General features: G+C 47.2%; 1 protein-coding gene across 1 annotated transcript in view; it reads right to left on the bottom strand.

Moving 5' to 3' along the window:
* UBE2H (ubiquitin conjugating enzyme E2 H) overlaps positions 1-16,678 on the bottom strand; it is a 64,594-nt gene extending 47,916 nt beyond the window's left edge. Inside the window, exon 1 of the mRNA XM_053407005.1 lies at positions 16,304-16,678. Coding sequence (XP_053262980.1) covers positions 16,304-16,356 — 53 coding nt within the window. The 5' untranslated portion in view covers positions 16,357-16,678. The remainder of the gene's footprint in view (positions 1-16,303) is intronic.
* Positions 16,679-20,177: the final 3,499 nt, after the last annotated feature.

Genomic DNA, 20,177 nt, shown 5'->3' with positions numbered 1-20,177 from the left:
GTCTTAATAAAGATATTGTCTGATGGTGGGGTTTGGGATTTTTATCTGATGGACCAAGATGGCTGCCTTTGATAATTTTTGATGGAAGGTTGCGTTAGATACCTTGCTGCAAGGGGTAGGAGTGGACTGGGTGATCCTTCTAGAGCTGCAGTTCTGTGATCCACTCAAGAGATCCTAGACCCAGTACGTTTCCGAGCACAATTCAAAGTGTTGGTGCTGACCTTTAAAGCCCTAAACGGCCTTGGTCCAGTACATCTCCACCCCCATCGTTCTACCCGGACACTGAGGTCCAGCACCGAGGGCCTTCTGGCAGTTCCCTCACTGCGAGAAGCCAAGTTACAGGGAACCAGGCAGAGGGCCTTCTCGGTAGTGGCGCCTTCCCTGTGGAACGCCCTCCCACCAGATGTCAAAGAGAACAACAACTACCAGACTTTTAGAAGACATCTGAAGGCAGCCCTGTTTAGGGAAGCTTTTAATGTTTGATGTATTATAGTATTTTAATATTTTTTTGGAAGCCGCCCAGAGTGGCTGGGGAAGCCCAGCCAGATGGGCGGGGTATAAATAATAAATTATTATTATTATTATTATTATTATTATTATTATTATTATTGCTCTATAGACTAAAAAAAAGTTCAAGTTGCACAGAAGGCACAGAGACTGACCACCTCAGCCAAAACACAAGTGACTGGTGACATCAATAGCGCGTCGGACACAAATTAATCTGACTTTGATCTTGAAGTTCAGCAACAATGAGGACCCAAGTTATCCTTGCTGAAATGCACAGGAGCCCTACAAAAGTCACCGCCATCAGAATATTTACATTTAGAGCAAATGGCCTCCTCTATTACAAGGTCTTGGGGTAAATAAATCAAACAGTCTTGGCTAGACGAAAAATCGGTGGCGTGACAGCACTGAAGAATTTCAGGTATCAGAGCCAAGAAAAAAACTGGCTAAGGTTGTGGGTGCACCATCTCAGGCACATCCTATGAAATAGCAGCATCTATTCGGCTGTGGGACAGGTTCCCAGAGGCACACCGCAGAAGACCGTCACCCTGAGCATTTTCTGATTTCAAGTACTCTGCTAGGATCGGTCAAACGACCGAACAGCAGCAGTAAAAAGGAAAGAATTAGTTGCGCACGCGAGAGACACCCAGTGAGTGCTTTGTGTCCTTGTTGTATACCGAGAGTCCACAAGAAAACAAGAAACAATAGCAGGAGTGGGGTTGCACACAGACAATAAAGGTATACAATGTCCTGGTAAAACACACACACACACGAGCTGTACAGCCATATCCAGTCTTCACAAGCAATTCTGTAAACAGTGCCTTTTCATCTTTCTTGCCAAGAGAATGGGCAGAGGTCCAGGAAATTAAGAGAGAAAACAGCCTACTCGGTTCTAAACAGTTTCTCCTCTCCTACCCCATATTCTCAGATACACCTCTGGATCCCCAAGAAAGGGAAAACCCACTGGGTAGGTTCAAAAGGGCTTCACCAGTTGCCCTGTGTACAAGTTGCAAACACGGGACGCCTTTTGTTTAAGTCCCCTTTAATTATGACGTGTGGTCAAGCGCGATTTCAGGAGAGCACAAAGATTAACAGGTGCAAAGAATGTAGTTACTTAGCAACAGGCGGCCACTGCCCCACAGCCAGCCCAGAGCCTCCCGTTTTGTTTTTTTTTTTTTAAATAATATTTATTAAGATTTTCAGAGATACAGAAAGAAAAAGAATAGAATACATTCAAAGCCTTCTTTTCAAACACCCTCTTTCCGGGACTCCCTCCTTCCCCCACCCCTACCATATTCCCCTATCATATTGTTGGCTCCACAAGTTCTCAGTTCTAATTAAAACTTAATTTGTTTAAACCATTATTCAAATTTAAATTTAAAATTATTCAGTCCTCACCAGTACCCTTAATAAAAGACAAGAGTTCTCTCCCCAGGGCCCACCCCCTTTCCATTCCACAATTTCCCCTTTTTTTTAGTGATAAAGACACCTCACACAATAAAGAAATAAGAAACAAGAAATAAAAAATATAGTAAATGAAAAAAAGCCAATTCAAAAAATAGTTGACAAGCCTTTGGATTCTAGTTCTCCCCCCCCCGTCCCCGGTTTAATTTCCCCCTGACCACTAATCCATATTGTCTGCCTGGAATTCTTAAAGTCCATAAATCACATTTTCCCCCGATTCCTTGCTGGCTTTTTTCTTTTTATAATTATTTTTAAAGTTATTTTTAAACCATTTAATTTCCAATCTTTAATAAAGCTCCCCCCATTGTTCTTTCCAAGTTGTAGTCCAGTTTCCTCTTGTTCCGCTGCCAAAACGTTCTAATTCAGAAGTTTAGTAGGTCTGCAGGGGTTATTGTTATTCAGGAACAAAAACATACGTTCAGTCCCTTCCTTTCTTCAATAGAAAATTCTATTGTTTAGCTAAACACCCTGTAGACACAATATTGTTTCCGTTTCGCAGCTTTCCCAGAAGATAACCAGTCCTGTAGAATTCCAATGGTATTTTTCCACTTACGACCTTCTTTGTAATGTCCCGAAACTCCTCTAGGGGGATTGTTGTAACTTTGTTTTCTCTAGTCCAAAAGTCCGATTGTTATCCATGTTTTCGCCATTTTATATCCAAGTTTTGACAAATTGTAACAAATTGTAGCAAAATTAACCAGCAAAGTCCTCATAATCAAGTCCTCTTTAAATTTCGGACTTTGACAGCTACTTTGACAGCTGTCAAAATCTCCTTCGCTTTTCGCCAGGCTCTCTCCTCAATCACCCCGGTTCCCAGGGGGGGGGTTACGTTTTCCTTCTCCCTCAACTCTTCCTCCAGCACAGTTCTTGTAGTTTCCCATCGTGGAATTCTTAGTTCTTATCAGCAATTCAATTCTTTTTGGACCTTGGTTTCCCAGTCCTTGTTTTGGAAGGTTTACAGTAGGGAGGGGGACTGACTTCCTTTTTGGATCCCCCCCCCGCTCGTATCAAATCCGAAAAAAAAATTCTTTTTTTCTCCTTTTAAACCCGGTTTCCAAATTACTCACGGGTTGTTGTTACAAATCCGAATTCTCAATGGAAGAAGTCAGCGCTCTCCGCCGGATGGCATGCGGCTTCGCTCGGCAGGGATAGCAGAGGACTCAAAGCACCACGCTTCTCCCCGGCACCCGATCCGTAGCCTTTAAAAAGGCTCCTTCACGAGTCGGGAGGGCGCTAGCAGTGCCAGCCGAGTCTCCATGTCCACGGCCTCCGTGGCCGTGGTTTTTAAGGGTCCCCGCGTCGCCGATGCGGTAGGACCCAGCCCCTGCCGAGCAGGCTCCCTCCGGAGCTCGGAGGGAGTCCGCCATTCGGCGATGGCGCCAACCCGGAAGTCCCCCCAGAGCCTCCCGTTTTGATATCAGAAGGGCCCCTCCTCCAATTGCCAGTTTCCACTGTTTTTGCAAAGTTGAATGAAAATGAAGCCAGGTCAGGAAAAGAAATCAGCTGGAGGGCTTCCGAGTCGTTCAGAGACAGACTTGAACCTGCGAGACCTGGGCTTTCAAGTTCGGATTAAAAAAAATTTTTTAAATCAAAAGCATGGCTATGATCAATATATTCCCCATGATAGCTATAAATGGAGCATCCATATGTAGGGTATGTGTCCCCTCCATTTCCCCCCACAATGTTTGGAAAGAACAGGAAGTGGTTGTGAGCTTCCCAGGAGCAACTGAATAGTAGGATGCTGAACTAAGCGGACTTTCATCTGGTCCAGTCCAGGAAGATTAACTAAGTCCCACCTCTGGCACCGCATCCCCTGTCTATCAGATGAGAACATGGGCTGCCTCACAGAGCACAGCTGTCAAGTGTCCCTTATTTGGCGGGACAGTCCCTTATACCAGCGCCATGTCCCGCTGCTGTCCCTTATTGATGAGGTTTCATTTGGCTGCTGGCTGGGCTTTCTGCCTTTGGCTCAGAGGGGCTCAGAAGGCGAACATACCTGTGCCCAGAAAAATCCCTTATTTTGGCTGCTGATCCCTTATTTTCAAATCTGTAAGTTGACAGCTATGTCACAGAGTTATTGAGAAGGTGCAATAAAAGACTGCAAACTGCAAATGCTGGGATTGGGGAGGAGTTATTGGGTTTGGAGAGGGATGGTTCTTGTTTTTATTATGAGTTTTGTATTTTTATACTGTAAACTGTCCTGAGATATATGGATGAAGGGCGGCATAAAAATAAAATTTAAAATAAAATAAGTAAATAGAAGGCAGCAGTAATAATTGTCTTGTTCAGTAGCCAATAAGTGCTACAGAGCAACAATTTTCAGAAGTGTGCATCACACTGGTTCAAGGAGGGTGGTTAATCTGGTTCCTTCTGTACAGAGCCTTTTTAGCCACAGCCTTCAGTATTCTTCCATCACACGAGCTTTGCAGGAAGAAATGAAGAATTCACCCTGAGCACCCAAGAAAGTAATCTAAACATACACCCCCGAGCAAAGGCTACAGGAAGCACAAAACCTGAGTCCTCAGCTTTGATTTCTAGCAATGTGGGGAAACCTTGTGGGAATTTTGCTACAGATATGCACTCTTGAGACTTCACTTGGCAGCAAGTCTACAGAAGGAGTCTACAAGGAAATGGGTCGACTTACTTCCGAGATGATGCAACGTGAGTGGCGGCTGCCTGCCCAAGTCACCCCATCACACAGAGACACCCTGAAACCTTGGTCTTGCCCCCCCAATGCTGTTTTGGAGGACAAACGAGTACTGTAACCCTGCTTTCTGACTCAAGTTATTACTCGCAAGCAGTCCCTAGGGTTTTAAGGGTTGCAACACTCCCCATTTCTTTATCATGAACTTGCACAAAACTTAATAATCCGTCATCATTTATCCTGTATTTAAGCAAGGGCAATTGACAACCCAAAATCTCCAGCTCTTGAGGCTACTGGGCCAAACTACAAGCCAAACTATTTGCATTCAGTTCACTACCTTAAATTATCAAATACCGTACTGGCCCGAATATAAGACGTACCCGCAAATAAGCCGCATCTTTAAAATTCAAGGCTTATTTGGGGGTGCGGCCCGTCTCCCGACTCTACCGCCCTGACGGGGGGCCAGCGCCGGCTTCCGAGTGTGCTGCACACTCGCCTTCTAACACTACCGCCTCCCAGCACTCCCTCCACAAGCCGGTGCTGGGGGAGGCTTAAGAGCGGCCGGCGGACTGCCACCATTGCCCCACATTCCGGGCTCCTTCCTTGGGGGGGCGGGGAGACACGCCGCCTTCCCGGCAGTGTAAGATCGCAAATATAAGCCGAACTTTAACTTTTCACTGTCAGAATTGCGGGGGGAGGGGGGGGAGTGCAGCTTATATTCGGGCCAATACGGTATATTAGTATCTCTAGCTACATGGGGGGACAGGACGCGGGTGGCGCTTTGGGTTAAACCACAGAGTCTAGGACTTGCCGATCAGAAGGTTGGCGGTTCGAATCTCTGTGACGGGGTGAGCTCCCGTTGCTCACTCCCTGCTCCTGCCCACCTAGCAGTTCGAAAGCACGTCAAAGTGCAAGCAGATAAATAGGTACCGCTCTGGCGGGAAGGGAAACGGCGTTTCCGTGCGCTGCTCTGGTTTGCCAGAAGCGGCTTAGTCATGCTGGCCACATGACCTGGAAGCTGTACGCCGGCTCCCTCAGCCAGTAAAGCGAGATGAGCGCCGCAACCCCAGAGTTAGCCACAACTGGACCTAATGGTCAGGGGTCCCTTTACCTCTACCTACATGGGAAGTACGTTTTAGTTAAGCAGTCACCATCTTTCAATCTGGCCTGGTGAACAAAATATGTATAAAGCTTGAAAACCTGAACAGGACCACTTAAAAACAACACACACATACAAATGCAATTTCATTTCACCTTGTTACTCCTCCCTTGTTCTCTAGATCAATTGTGACAATATCACCTTAAGATCTGCTGTGGGCACAGCCCTGCCTAGAGCCCTCCTGCCCCCACCCCCAATTAATGAGAGCCAAGGGCACACAGCACTTGAAAAAAGTGCTGTTCTGGCACCCAGGCCTTCAGATTAATGATCAACTTGGGGCCCCCCAATTACCACTGGTAGAACAATGGTTCAGCTTATAAGCTCTGGCAGACGCAGTTCTATCTTTCTTGGGTATCCACAATGATGGCAGTCTAAACTACTCTTTTCTAGAAATCTCTCCCCCCTAAAAACCCTCTAGTGCTTCAAAAACCTTACCATATTGTTGTCCAAAGGTCACCACACTGTGACCGTGCCCCGGCTATTGGCGCTGGGGCTGGCAAAGCCGTTTGACACCCGCAGCCTGAGAGCAAGAGAGCGTCTTAGCAAAACCACTCCAGCATCATTATGCGAGGCATGGGAAAAGCCACCATAATAGCAACAGGGTAAGGACACAGAAAACTTCAAGGCCTCACTTTCATGAATAGGCCTTTCAGGAGTCTCTCTTTAGTGAGCTCAGCTATTTCCCCCCGCTCTTCTCTCACCCACCCCCCATTTCCCCCCACCTTAACACAGCTACATTAGCAATAACAGAAGCCAAGCCGCTGAGCTTTGCAATCAGGTCCTGGGACTTAAAGAGGATGTTACCTCTGAAGTTTCATGGGCAATGAAATGCAATCCAGAGACCCTAAGGAGATGCGAGGCAAATGTTTCCACGGAGTGGGTCATCTAACTAGTATTAAACTGGTTTTTTTTTTTTATAATTCCCACCACTGCTCCAGAAAAACTTGTGTTTATACACAGGCAAGGTAGTGAGTGGGACGCGGGTGGCACTGTGGGTTAAACCATAGAGCCTAGGACTTGCCAATCAGAAGGTCGGCGGTTCAAATCCCCACGACGGGGTGAGCTCCTGTTGCTCGGTCCCTGCTCCTGCCAACCTAGCAGTTCGAAAGCACGTCAAGTAGATAAATAGGTACCGCTCCGGAGGGAAGGTAAACGGCGTTTCCGTGCACTGCTCTGGTTTGCTAGAAGCAGCTTAGTCATGCTGGCCACATGACCCGGAAGCTGTACGCTGGCTCCCTCGGCCAGTAAAGCGAGATGAGCGCCGCAACCCCAGAGTCGGCCACGACTGGACCTAATGGTAAGGGGTCCTTTTACTTTTAAGGTAATGAGTGCCCTCTTAAGGAGCAGCGACTGCCCAAATCACTAGGTCCATCAGGAGAGGGCAGTTTGAGTGAGCTGCAAAGTCATTGACACAGCCAACTTCAAATGATTTACAACAGGTATGTCCAATGTCCGTTTTAGGGGCCTAATCTGGCCCGCTGGTTGATTTAATCCCCTGGCAGCATATGTCCTGGGGTAAAATCGTTAAAAAAGCCCCACAACTTTGGTCGGCCCCCATGCATGTTCACTTCATCAAATCTGGCCCTCTTTGGAAAAAGTTTGGGCATCCCTGCTTTACAAGCTTAGAGGCAGATCTCGCATTGTAACCAGAGCCTAACTGGTATAAGGGCTCTGAGCAGCACAGCTTTTTAAAAAATGTGTAATTGAATGATTTATTTTTTTAATGGTAAGGCAACGGCGCACTTGATCTGTTTAATCAATGAGACTTGGACTTAACTGTCTCCATTCCAATCTATTTAATCCCAGTTCGGTCTTTCCTAGTTTTCAGGAGCCATACAGGTAATACCAGAGCATGCTAAAGCAGAACTGATCTCCACTTCACCCACTAAGCCATGAGTCCAAACTTTTCTGCTTGTTCTTATCAGCTCTGCTCGCTTCTCTGTGGCACCCTGGGCAATCTACTGCATTATTCACCAGGAATCTGTCCTGTCTCCATTGCCCACGACCATGTTTGTGAGCACTGTAGAATGGAGCAACTCCCTTCCCCCAGCGACTCACCCTCGTCCTCAGTTTGATAAAGGAATGGCTACACCACGGAATAATCCAAATTCTAGCTCACCGGCAATAGGGCACTGCATGGACAACAAGTCTCTCTTTCGGAGAAGTTTCCTGACTTAAGTGACCTCGCTAACACGCCCCCAACAAGCTTCCGAATTGTTCCTTGGAAGAAGCCTGACCACTACTTGCTTGGAAAAGCAAACACCAAGGGATGGATCTACAGACAGCTTCTGGCCCCAGTAAAGGCGAACAGAAAATGGCAGGCGTTCTTTACATCTCCGCTTACCAAGAGACAGGAGTCTGATGCTGCCACCACATCTTGCATGGGAGCCTCTCAAAGTCATCATCTGCCAACAAGTCGGTGAGTGGTTAGACCCGGCATGTTAATTCTTAATGCATAAGAATAAGACAACAGGGTAAAAATACTGTGTGGTCAAGCCAGCTTTCAACCCATCCACTAGAAAGAATATTAGGATATTAGTGGTCATATATTTTGGGTCTAATCTGCAATTACTTGTTATTATGATGATTATTATTGTTATTAAATTTGTATACTGCCTTTCATCTGTAGACCTAAGGGTGGTTCACAGCAAACATTGTTCAACTTGAGCTGTGCAACTCTTCCGGTGAGTAACGTCTTAGCTAGAGACCCTTCAATTCCAACTGGTTTTAAAAAAACCCCACAAAAAACCAACAGATTTCATATCTCTGAAATCTGCTTAATGCATTAATTGCGCTAACTCAGTTCTTGCTTTCAGCTCTACTGGTTAATTAAGCTGAATCCACACAAACAAGCCCTTATTATAAGACAGACCAGAATGAAAAGCTTGCTAAGGCCTTGTATTGCAAGCCGTTCTAAGCCAATTCATATTAGGCAGCTCCAGCACCACATAACCATTTTAATGATATTATAAGTAGATGCAGCACTCTTTCAAGTCTGTGTTACAAGACTAAGCTTCAATGGGCTATGCAATCAAACTGACAAAGCAACAATGAGACAGTGAATTTAAAATCAAAGCCCTGTGCCTTCCACACAAGCAAGGAACTCAGCACAGCCTAGTAAGTTTATTTCTGAAAGCAACAAGGGTAAGATCTTGGAAAGCTATCGTTTATGCACAGCGGATATCACATAAGCAATTAATCAACATGCTCAGGCAACTCATTAATTGCAGATTAAAAATATGAATTTTTAATCACAGCTGTCCCTCTGTGAAATGGTGTTCAATGCTTATGATATTGTTGTAAACAACAACTCAGATAATACAGTTAAGATTTGCCACGTTATATGTGATTTGCCTGTGTCTGGTCAAGAAAAAATGGATTTAAATGACTTAAATTAAAACTACCAAAACAAATCCTTACTTGGGCTATTCCATGAAACAAACTAAGCTTTTAAAATTGCCTGGTATATATAACCTATGCAAATTGAAGTTCATTTATACATTGGTATTTTCAAAATGAGATATGGAGGCTCCAGTGTTTATGGAAGGTATTCATAACCAGCATTCTGAATACTTTGGGGTTTTCTGCAGCTACAGAGTGACATGGTTATTTTCCTGGATAAAATAAAAATAAAGACCGGATTGCAAAGTGTGACTCACTCAAACTGTGCGATAAGAGGGGTATCTTGTGTCACCACAATCAACTATAGCACCACACAAGGGTGGGAGGTGGGGGAAATCTGAACATTAATTCTGAACACCTCAACTGTGACGAAGCCTTCAAAGGATGTTTCACACATATGACTCCCCCCCCCCCGAATCTTTCCTTTCCCCAGCTTTGCATCTGTTCATAAAAGGAGACCAAACAAGGATTCCACCAGGTTTCTAACTTTGCATTCTGAATCAGGAGATTTCCAGAGCTGACTACCCTATAACATCCAGGATAAGTTATTTTTTCAGTAAACTGCTTCCTGTTCCATGGCTTCTTTGTTCATCCGAAAACTTCAGCATAACACTGCCTTTGAAGCCAGACAGTTTGTTTGCTTTAAATGCCATGGATGTACCCTGAGAGCTTTGAAAGCCAAAACGAATCGAAGTCTGTACATACCAAAGACCTTGTTGTCTGGGCAGGAATTTAACAGCTGTTAAATGCAGGGGCTACGCAGGTATGGGATTATTTTTTTAATCCAGCATGGGTTAAAAATTAGTATGCAAAAAAAGATTCCGCTTCATTTAATATGGGTTCCATATTAGTGTCATAGACTGGGACCAGCGAGATCTGGCACCATCTTTCAGCTTAACCTATCTCCATTTGCAAGGATAAGATTAGGAAGATCTTGCATGCCTTGAGCTCCCTGGAGGAATATAACAAACCTGGGCAATGCAGCAGAAGTTCATGCTAGAGCCTAACCTAGGTTCTCACCAGGGCAATAAAGATGCGCCTGGATTGCATTTCGTACCATTTCAGATGGGGACTCAGGTGACTCAATGACTCTCCGTTCAAGAGATTCCCTTCACAAAGAAACGAACATATCAGGTAGAAGAATTGTAGTCTACCTTCTCCCCCCAAACAGTAGTTTTCTATGTGAAGGGTTTTTTGTTTGTACTGAGCAGCATCAAACCATGTGAGCTCCCATTTCTGGTCTGAAGTGTGCCCCTCAGACACATATTTAGCACCTCAGAGAGAACCAGGCCTCACTGTATTAGAGAACTGTGAAGTTCAGATACGACAGAGCCATCCGCCCCACCCAAAATATTTCACACACCCTTCCTTAGAAATCTAAGTCCACTGAAGGGGAAGGGAGCTTCCTCTGCTTCTAACCGATCGAGATACTTCCAAGCAGAGAAGCGAAGGATTAGGCTGCACAACCACAAACAGTGTTTTAAGTATATATTATAGTTAATCCAACACGCTGACCTGCCACAAATGCATAAATGCCAAGTGAAATTAGTACCAACGTTTTAGATTACAGGAAAAGGCAGCTAAGAGACTTGCCCAAGCTTATCAAGCAAGTCTGTGGCATACACAAAGTCTGAATTCAGGTTTCCCTAGTCCACCCAAGCTCAACACAAGCACACAATTTATGGAGTGTCGTGTTTCCTGGGTTCTCTTTTCAAGGCTGTAGGTATTTTTTCTGGACACAGTGCTGATGTTGGGGAAGCTGCAACGAAGGATCTAAAGGAATTCTGCTGGAATTGGAAGATGCCACAGGTGCACCAGACATAATACAGATTTCATGGCAGAAAGACCTCTAGTTGCAGTTCGGTATTCAATATTAACTACCATTTGTACAGCCTTTCAGATTCACTGCTAGTAATTTATTCAATCTTTTAGATTCCCCGAGCACATTTCAACCGTTTGCCCTTGCAAAAACTGTGTGTTCGCTCTCGCCCGTTTTATGGAGGGGGTTACCAAGACCAAGAAACCGTGTCTTGTCCAAAACTACCCCAGAGATGAGACATGAGCCTCCAGCTCCCATAATCCACATCCTATCTCTCTATTCATAGGCTTTGGCATGGCCACTCTTCTGGAATTTGGTTCTCTATAGCCAACACAGCATAATTCTGCAAGCAGCGTTACATTCCCAGCTGCCAATGTGAGCTCCCCTCCCCATTTCCATATCCAAGGCCAGTTCAAGAGTGTGGAGTTACTTCCACACCTCTCCATTTCATCACATGTGGCACGGCTTCTTTGCCACAGAAGTGCTAGCCCTTTTTCGAGGCAGGCTTAGCATCATGCTAGGCGCCCCATTTTCCAGCTCGCAGAAACAAATCCAGTATCTTGCACCAACTTTCTATTTGTTGTGGAACTCTCTGACCGTTTTGATTCCTCTGCAAGTGACCAATGAGGCCCAATATATATACAGTGGTTGCAGACGCTTCAGGTTACAGACGCTTCAGGTTACAGACTACACTAACCCAGAAATAGTACCTCGGGTTAAGAACTTTGCTTCAGCATAAGAACAGAAATCGTGCTCTGGCGGCGCGGCAGCAGCAGGAGGCCCCATTAGCTAAAGTGGTGCTTCAGGTTAAGAACAGTTTCAGGTTAAGAATGGACCTCCGGAACGAATTAAGTTCTTAAACCGAGGTACCACTGTACAGTATATATTTAAAGACCAGCCTGAGCCACCAGAAGAAGGGCAAAACGAAACTAAATAAACCGTGTCTTGGTGCTGGTTCAGACTGGGGAAGTTAAAGGCACACTACTCCTGTGACCCAGAGGTATTTTAGATTGTTAAGAGTAAACTGCTGAACTGTCATTCAGCCCAAACTTTAGACTGCCTCAAAAACCATTGCAAACCTGGGGGCGGTCGAGAAACCAAACCCTGTCCCACCCCTGGCAGCCAGTCATGTCCCTCGGATTAACATGAGTTTGGATTAACAGCGACCTCCTTTTGCTTGCAGGACACTTTTCTTCCTTTCCTGCGCCAAGCAACCCCTTGACCCGGCACAGATTGTCCCGCTCTCTCGCCTCCAAAGCCTTCCAGCCCAGGCCTCCCCCTTCCCAGCCCCCACGCTCCTGAATATAAACACACTCTTGTCACACACTCCATCAGCTGTTTGGGTTGCTCCGCCCAAGCCCCAGTTTCCGGGTAGTAACAGAACAGCCAATCGGCTGACTCGCAGGCTCTGTCCGGAGGCCTTTTGCCTGCAAACACTTTTCCAAAACAAGCAGTCCCTGGGTTCTTCCGGAGCAAGAAGGGAAACTAAGAACCATAAAAAAATAAATAAGGGGGGTGCTAGAAAGAGGAGAGCGGCATCCCTCCAGATTTGGAACTTTAAAAGATCACACACTAAGGTCATTGATGCCAGTTCTTGGAGATTTATGAAATGCACCCTAGCCAGGACTAGAAAGGTGTTGAGAGTTGTCGTGTTTTATATAAAAAAACCCCAACACATTCTATTAGTAACTCTGCAATGCAAGAAAGGAACTCAACAAGAAGTCAGCAAAGACAAAAAAAAAAAAAAGGCTGGAGCTGCGATTCCCCACCACAAGGTTGAAATGCAACACACACAAGCTTCTCATTTCTTTCAAAGGTTTGCACAATGTTTAGAGAAGCGTCCAAAAAAGCAACCGAGTGACTCAGAGTTTCAGATCACCGTCATGCAATTACCAAGAGGAGGTTCATTTCTTTTTAGCTAGGCATGCTAACAACTCACCCGTGTAATACAGGACATTGGCCAACCAACCTCTCCCTTTCTGGGTTGCACAGATCTGAGTACACAAGGCCAAAACACGGGGGGGGGGGGAGGAATGGCAGCAGCACCACCACCCCACCAAACCTGTCAGAGCAGTTAAGTCGACGGCTCCAGACACTTTCTGTGGGGCCATGCCTTCGCTCCCCACCCTATACCCCCAAGTTAGTCAGAGGCGGCAAATCAAGACGAGAGGCAAAGAGGTACTTTGAAAGCAGAAGAGGCAGTCCTACAAGTAGCGGCAGCATACAAGGGACACAAGTTGAGGAAAGAGGCATCTACTGGAAGCCACCACAAGGTGAGCTGGGCTCCCCTCCGCCTCTAGATTCCAGTGAGCAAACTTCATACATAAATTAAGGCTGCTCTCCTAAGCACAAAACGACTTGGGAGTAACCCCCCAAGCAACACGACTTCCAAGTAAACAGTGAGGACTAGGCTGGGTCACAGTTGCTGTGGCTTGCATACCCAAAACACTGACTGTACAGATGCTGAAGGAAAGCCACAGGAAACCAAAAGACCTATTTGTTCATCACACTCACAGGACACAGTGAGTCCACATCACTTAAAATACCAGGAATGATAATAAGAACTCTGGTTTGAGGTCTTTTTTTAGCCGTTTAGTTTGTTTCTTTTGTCAAACAGAAGGATCGGCAGCTAACCATGAACCGGAGAGGAATGCCAGGCTATTCGCTTTTCTCCTATCCACCATCAAATTAAACAGCAACCACAGTACCAATAAGCCAAATGAAGTATTTTTTTTTTTAGAAAAACAACCCCTGCTCTTTGTCTCCTAAAATGCTATGATCTTTCAACATGCCAGCTACCAAGTGAACAGAAAGTGGGGGTGGGGGAGGCAAAAAAAGAAAAAGGATACACTACCAGGAGGTCACAGTGGGCCTCATCGCTCCATAATCCGGCTGCCTTTTCAAAATTTATATATAATGAGAATCTCTCTTTTTTTTTGTCACTGAACAGCTGGAGTTCTATCTAGCCTCCCCTCAAACCAGTAAAAATTAACCATCGAATGAAGTTTGTATCCGAGGAAGGATATGTCATGCATATGCAACTGAAGCAGAGGATAAAAATAGCTTTGATTCCACAGCAATCAGCCACTTCCTATTTATTAAAAACAACATTTTTAAAGGGGCAATCTATAGACAGTTATCAAACACAGGCTTTGTGCTTTTAAAAATGTACAGACAGACAGTTAAGCAAGAGACTAGGGAACTCACTGAGCAGCGTCAACAACTGACTATAATAATTTCACCCCAGCAGGCCTAATCTAAACAAGTTTGTTTATCTCTGGAAACTAAATGCTATTTGTAACCCTCTCACCCTTCTACATAGTTAATTCCTTCCCAATTAAATTCTCCTGGGGGAGGTTAACACATTCAATAAACATATCTGAATGCATTTCAGTTGGCTATGTCAACGCCAACCCATCTTTCCTTCCCTCCCCACCACCTGATAAACAGAACTATTAATAAACCTATTCTATACGCAAATTCACTGCACTATTTCGGAAGCTTCACAATCTTCAAATATGCACACAGGGACAAGGTAACATTCTACTGAGAGGCAAGAACAAAACATAATTTGGAAAACAAAAACAGATCCTTTACGAAGGGATAAAAGGAAAATCTTCACCGAACTGAAGTGTTACATAAACAAAACCAGCAGCACAAAAAAGGAAAAATGGGTGATGGATTTCTATGGCATTTCGATTCTTTTTCTCCACAATTACTACTTCAGTGTTGTTCTGCAGGTGCTCCCACCCGCATTAACTGCCCTCCCCAGCTGCCATCAGAAGCTTCCCGAACAGCAGACTAAAACTGGATTGAGTAAATAGTAACACACCACCAGAAGCTGATCACTGGATTGCTAACTGTCAACAACTACCCTCCCTTCTCTCCCCAGCTAAATCTGGCCCATTGCCCCCCACCCCACAAAGCATGTATTAATTCTGGCTGGGGAGGGGGAAAGAGAGCACATCTGAATCAGTGTGTCTAGTAGAGGGAGTTGTATTATTATTCAAGCATTGTCACAATACCTGAAAGGGGGGAGCACTGACTCTGGTCACAATCATTAGTGAGACAGACAGAGAATAAGTGCTCCCCCCCCACACTGCCTATATTGTTTCCCTACGAAAATATTTTGGGATTCCTCTCCCAAGACAAAGGGGATTTATTTATGGAAGGCAACAAGGGGTCCTGATCACCCCAAGAGAGTCTGGCTTTAGACACAGGCCTCTACAGACCAGAGAGCAGCCCCCCCCCCCATCCGCCAAAAGAACCAGTTTCTTTGGGGAGAGAGAAGAAAGAACGGATTTGAAGCAGTCTATATTTGGGGGCAAGGAAGAGGAGGGTAGGGAATGATGTTCCTGAACCCCCCATAAAAAAATACTAGAATGAAAAGTCCCCAACTGTGTTCCCATATCTGAAAAGGGGGTGTCTGAAGGCCTCATTTTAGCTAAAAATGAGATATCCCTTCAATGGTATGGTGGCGTTGTTGGGGTTTTTGGGGGGAGGGAAGAAAAGATTTTGCTCTGTCTATACCTGGGGTGCCTCATCTCTCTCCTCCCCCCATTTCCTAGAGCCCAACAAGAACAAAAAAAATCACCTGGAGCTGCTAAAATTTACTACTCTCCAGGAGTTGCAAGTCTCTTCCCCTACCCTAAGATCATTGGGGTGCCCTCACTCTCCAACCCTATTCTAAACATCTTACTCTGGAGAAGGCTGCTTTCTTCTAATGGTGGTGGTGGGAATAATTCTATTCTCCTGCTGGTGAAAAGGAGAGGGAAGGGCTTTTCCTCCCGAACCCCCATATTCCAGGGAAGCCTTTGTACACTCCTCAGTTCCAAGGGGTCCGTGATTCTGCGCCCCTCACCTGGAACTGGAGGCCGGGAAAGGGGGAGAGAAGCAAAGCAGAACAGAAACAATAATCGCTCATCTATTCTCTGCAATGGCATTCATCTTCAGCAAGTGGAGGGCACTGCCCCCCCACCCCCCAAAAGTACCTGCTTTCTCCCCATCATTCCTTGGCCTTGTGGAGGAAGGAAACCTATTCCCTAGACCCCCACCCCCCAATACGAAGTTCTATTTAAGACACCCAGTCCAGATTTTTTGAGGGGGGCCCCCTGTCTCTCCCTGCCCCCCAACCTTTCCAACAAAGTCTTCATTTATCTCCTTATTGCTGCCTCTCACTAACTGTGTGTGTGGTGGTGGGGTGTCCTTGTCTTGCTCCCCAATACATTCCAGAATGGGGGGCTGCCCCCCATTTTACCTGCCTTGGCCGCCCCCCCTCACAACCCCCCCCCCACTCTCCAGGTAAGGATACAGCTTGACCACGTCGGTGTCCATCCGCCTCTTGCCCGGGCTGGGGGAGGACATGGTGGCCCCCCGGCCGGCGGCCCCTCCCGGGCGGAGTCTGGAGCTGCCTCTCTTGTCCTGTCAGGACCCCTTTTCCGCTGGGGGGGCGCTTCAGGAGGTGGGGGTCCGAGCCCCGCTCTGCGCCTGCGCGGAGGCCTCTCCCCCCGCCGCCCGAGCCCTTCTCGCCTCCGCGGCCCCTCCCTTCACGAGCCGGCTCTTCCTGCCCCGCGGGCTTCCCCCCTCCTCCGCCTCTCTCCTCAGCCTCAGCTTCCTGACCCCCCCTCACAGCTTCCTGCGCCCTCCCGCTCCCGGATTGCTGCTCCTGCTCCGGCCGCTGTCTCGGCTCTGCCGAAGCATCTCTCTGGACCCCTGACGTCACCCACAGTGACCTCACCGAAGAGCCCGCCTCGGATTGGACGCGGCCCCGCGTGACGCGAAGAGACGCGCCGGGCCCCGCCCCGCTGGCCCGCCTCCCTCGCCGCTCGGCATGCCGGGAGATGTAGTCCGCCGGGCCTGAGGCGAAGTCGGGCAGCTGTGGAGAAGGAGAAGGCTGGCCGCGTTATTAGGCCCGCCGACTGGTTCGGCCCGTCGAGGGTTCGAGCCCCCGGTTCCCGCCCGCCCCCTCAGGGCCTGGCTTTTTAAATTGAGCCCGCATAACCATTTCTCCAGGCGGAGGTTCATGTCTGAATGCTCGGCCCTGGATGTGAGGGCATCTGAGCATGTGCAGAGCGCTTTGCAGGGTGGCACTCCACAAATGGCAGGCTTGAGGCCCGGAGCCTGTTTTCATTAACTGAGAGCCAGTGGTGGTGCGGTGGTTGGAGTGTGCGACTAGGACCTGGGAGAGGTCTGGGTTCGAATCCCCACCACTTGGCCGTGAAGCTGGTGGATGGTCACAGCCTCTCTTCCTGACCTATTGCACAGGGTTGTTGTGCTCTACCGACTGAGCCAGGCAGAGGCAAATGATCCCTAGCTAACAGCACCAGTGGTCAGGGATGATGGGAGGCGCAGGTCAATTCTGTGTCCAACTGCCTTGGGTGGCAAGATCTGGAGAGGACCAGGTGCGCAGCCTGGGAGTCATTCTGGACTCACAGCTGTCCATGGAGGCGCAGGTCAATTCTGCGTCCAGGGCAGCTGTCTACCAGCTCCATCTGGTACGCAGGATGAGACCCTTCCTGCCCACAGACTGTCTCGCCAGAGTGGTGCATGCTCTGGTTATCTCCCGCTTGGACTACTGCAATGCGATCTCCGTGGGACTACCTTTGAAGCTGACTTGGAAACTATAACGAATCCAAAATGCGGCAGCTAGACTGGTGACTGGGAGCGACCGCCGGGACCACATAACACCGGTCCTGAGAGATCTGCATTGGCTCCCAGTACGTTTCCGAGCACAATTCAAAGTGTTGGTGCTGACCTTGAAAGCCGTAAACGGCCTCAATCCAGTATACCTGAAGGAGCGGTGAAGGTCCTGTGTGAGCATCTGGAGGCAGTTGGATGATGGATGGCAGCTAACAGATTGAGGTTGAATCCTGACAAGACAGAAGTACTGTTTTAGGGGGACAGGGGCCAGGCGGGTGGGAGGGACTCCCTGGTCATGAATGGGGTAACTGTGCCCCTGAAGGACCAGGTGCGCAGCCTGGGAGTCATTCTGGACTCACAGCTGTCCATGGAGCTGCAGGTCAATTCTGTGTCCAGGGCAGCTGTCTGCCAGCTCCATCTGGTATGCAGGATGAGACCCTACCTACCCGCAGACTGTCTCACCAGAGTGGTGCTTGCTCTGGTTATCTCCCGCTTGGACTACTGCCATGCGCTCTATGTGGGGCTACCTTTGAAGGTGACTTGGAAACTACAACTAATCCAGAATGCGGCAGCTAGACTGGTGACTGGGAGCGGCCGCCGAGACCCCATAACACCAGTCTTGAAAGGCCTACATTGGCTCCCAGTACGTTTCCAGCACAATTCAAAGTGTTGGTGCTGACCTTGAAAGCCCTAAACGGCCTCAAAGGTCCAGTATACCTGAAGGAGCGGTGAAGGTCCTGTGTGAGCATCTGGAGGCAGTTGGAGGATGGATGGCAGCTAACAGATGGAGGTTGAATCCTGACAAGACAGAAGTACTGTTTTGGGAGGACGGGGCGGGCGGGTGTCGGGGACTCCCTGGTCCTGAATGGGGTAACTGTGCCCCTGAAGGACCAAGTGTGCAGCTGGGAGTCACAAAAGAAAAAGATTACACTTAACGCAACATAAAAACATAACAACAATAAAAACAAAACAAAAAAGAATTATTATTTCTTCTTGTTTCCTGGTATATTTACATTGCTAAAAGACTTCCTTGACACCCTCCAATCTGAATTTCATCATATCACATATTTAAGGTAAAGGTACCCCTGCCCGTACGGGCCAGTCGTGACCGACTCTAGGGTTGCGCGCTCATCTCGCTCAAGAGGCCGGGAGCCGGCGCTGTCCGAAGACACTTCCGGGTCACGTGGCCAGCGTGCCGAAGCTGCTCTGGCGAGCCAGCACCAGCACAGCGCACGGAAACACTGTTTACCTTCCCGCTGGAGCGGTATCTATTTATCTACTTGCACTTAGGGGTGCTTTCGAACTGCTAGGTTGGCAGGAGCTGGGACCGAACGAAGGGAGCTCACCCCGCCGCAGGGATTCAAACCGCCGACCTTACGATCAGCAAGTCCTAGGCACTGAGGTTTTACCCACAGCGCCACCCGTGTCCCAACCATAGATCCACATATTTAGCAGTTCCCAATTTCATATTTATAACACCAATATCTTTTTTTCAAATACAAATTTCTTATCTTTACTTCCTGTTGTAATCCATAATATTCACTATTATTAATCTTTTTCTATCCCTCAGCCTAATCTGTTACTTCTAGGAATTTCTTAATATCTTATATTACAATACCTAGCTAAATATTCTTTCAATTTCTTCCAATCTTCTTGTGTTTCCTCCTCTTTCTGATTGCGGATTCTTCCAGTCAGGTCAGCCAGCTCCAAAATGTTTATCCCTAACATTTGACCAAGCTGTAACTCGGGAGACCACTTCTCCTTCTGGAACCCCACATTTTCTTTTACTGAGAGGATAGATCAGGGTGTTAAGAACAGGGCCTTCTCGGTGGTTGCCCCATAGCCAGGGAACTGGAAGAAGTTTGGTGATATTGCCTTCAGAAGGCTAATGAAGAGAAACAAGGCTTTCCTTTTGAAACCCAGCTTCAGGCGCTAAGGATAACTTGCCGGCCTCTTTTTTGTGTGTGTTTAGGGAGGTATTCCTGGCTTGTTGCAACTGGAGGCACTCAGAGCCGAAGGCAGTGTACACACTTCTGTTTTGCCACTCTTGCCTCTGATAAGCAGGTTTTGCAGGGTTTTTAAAGCACCAAAACCCCCTACAAAACCTGTTTTCCAGACATGCCACGGAGGTTAAATACATGCACCCCGATCTGGCTGTCTTGTCTGTCTTTCTGGGCCAAGCTAAGAGATGCCACCATGGGAGACCTGTGATCACATCTCCTTCTGTGTTTGTCTTACAGGAAATGCAGTGATGGAAAGGCCCTGATTCGGAAGAGGAGCAATTTCTTTCCTTTTGTACGATTTCCTGTTTTAACTTATCCCCCCGCCCCAAGCTGCTATTAGCAGCATAGGATGGGGAAAATACAGGTGTGTGTCTGTCTCCCTTCTTTCCCTGAATGGTTCACAGCTACAGTGAACTATTTAAGGTGGCAAAAAGGGGGACAAGGTCCTGATCCAAGTCTTTCTCCCACATTCTAACATACCACAACAGCTTTTAAGGGAAAAATAAAAATGAAGAAGTCGAGACAGAGAGATATCAATTTATT

The sequence above is a fragment of the Podarcis raffonei genome, chromosome 10 (genome assembly GCF_027172205.1).
Source record: "Podarcis raffonei isolate rPodRaf1 chromosome 10, rPodRaf1.pri, whole genome shotgun sequence".
Taxonomy (NCBI): Eukaryota; Metazoa; Chordata; class Lepidosauria; order Squamata; family Lacertidae; genus Podarcis; species Podarcis raffonei.
Note: the sequence above shows the minus strand (reverse complement) of the source record. Positions and strands in the feature narration are given on the sequence as shown.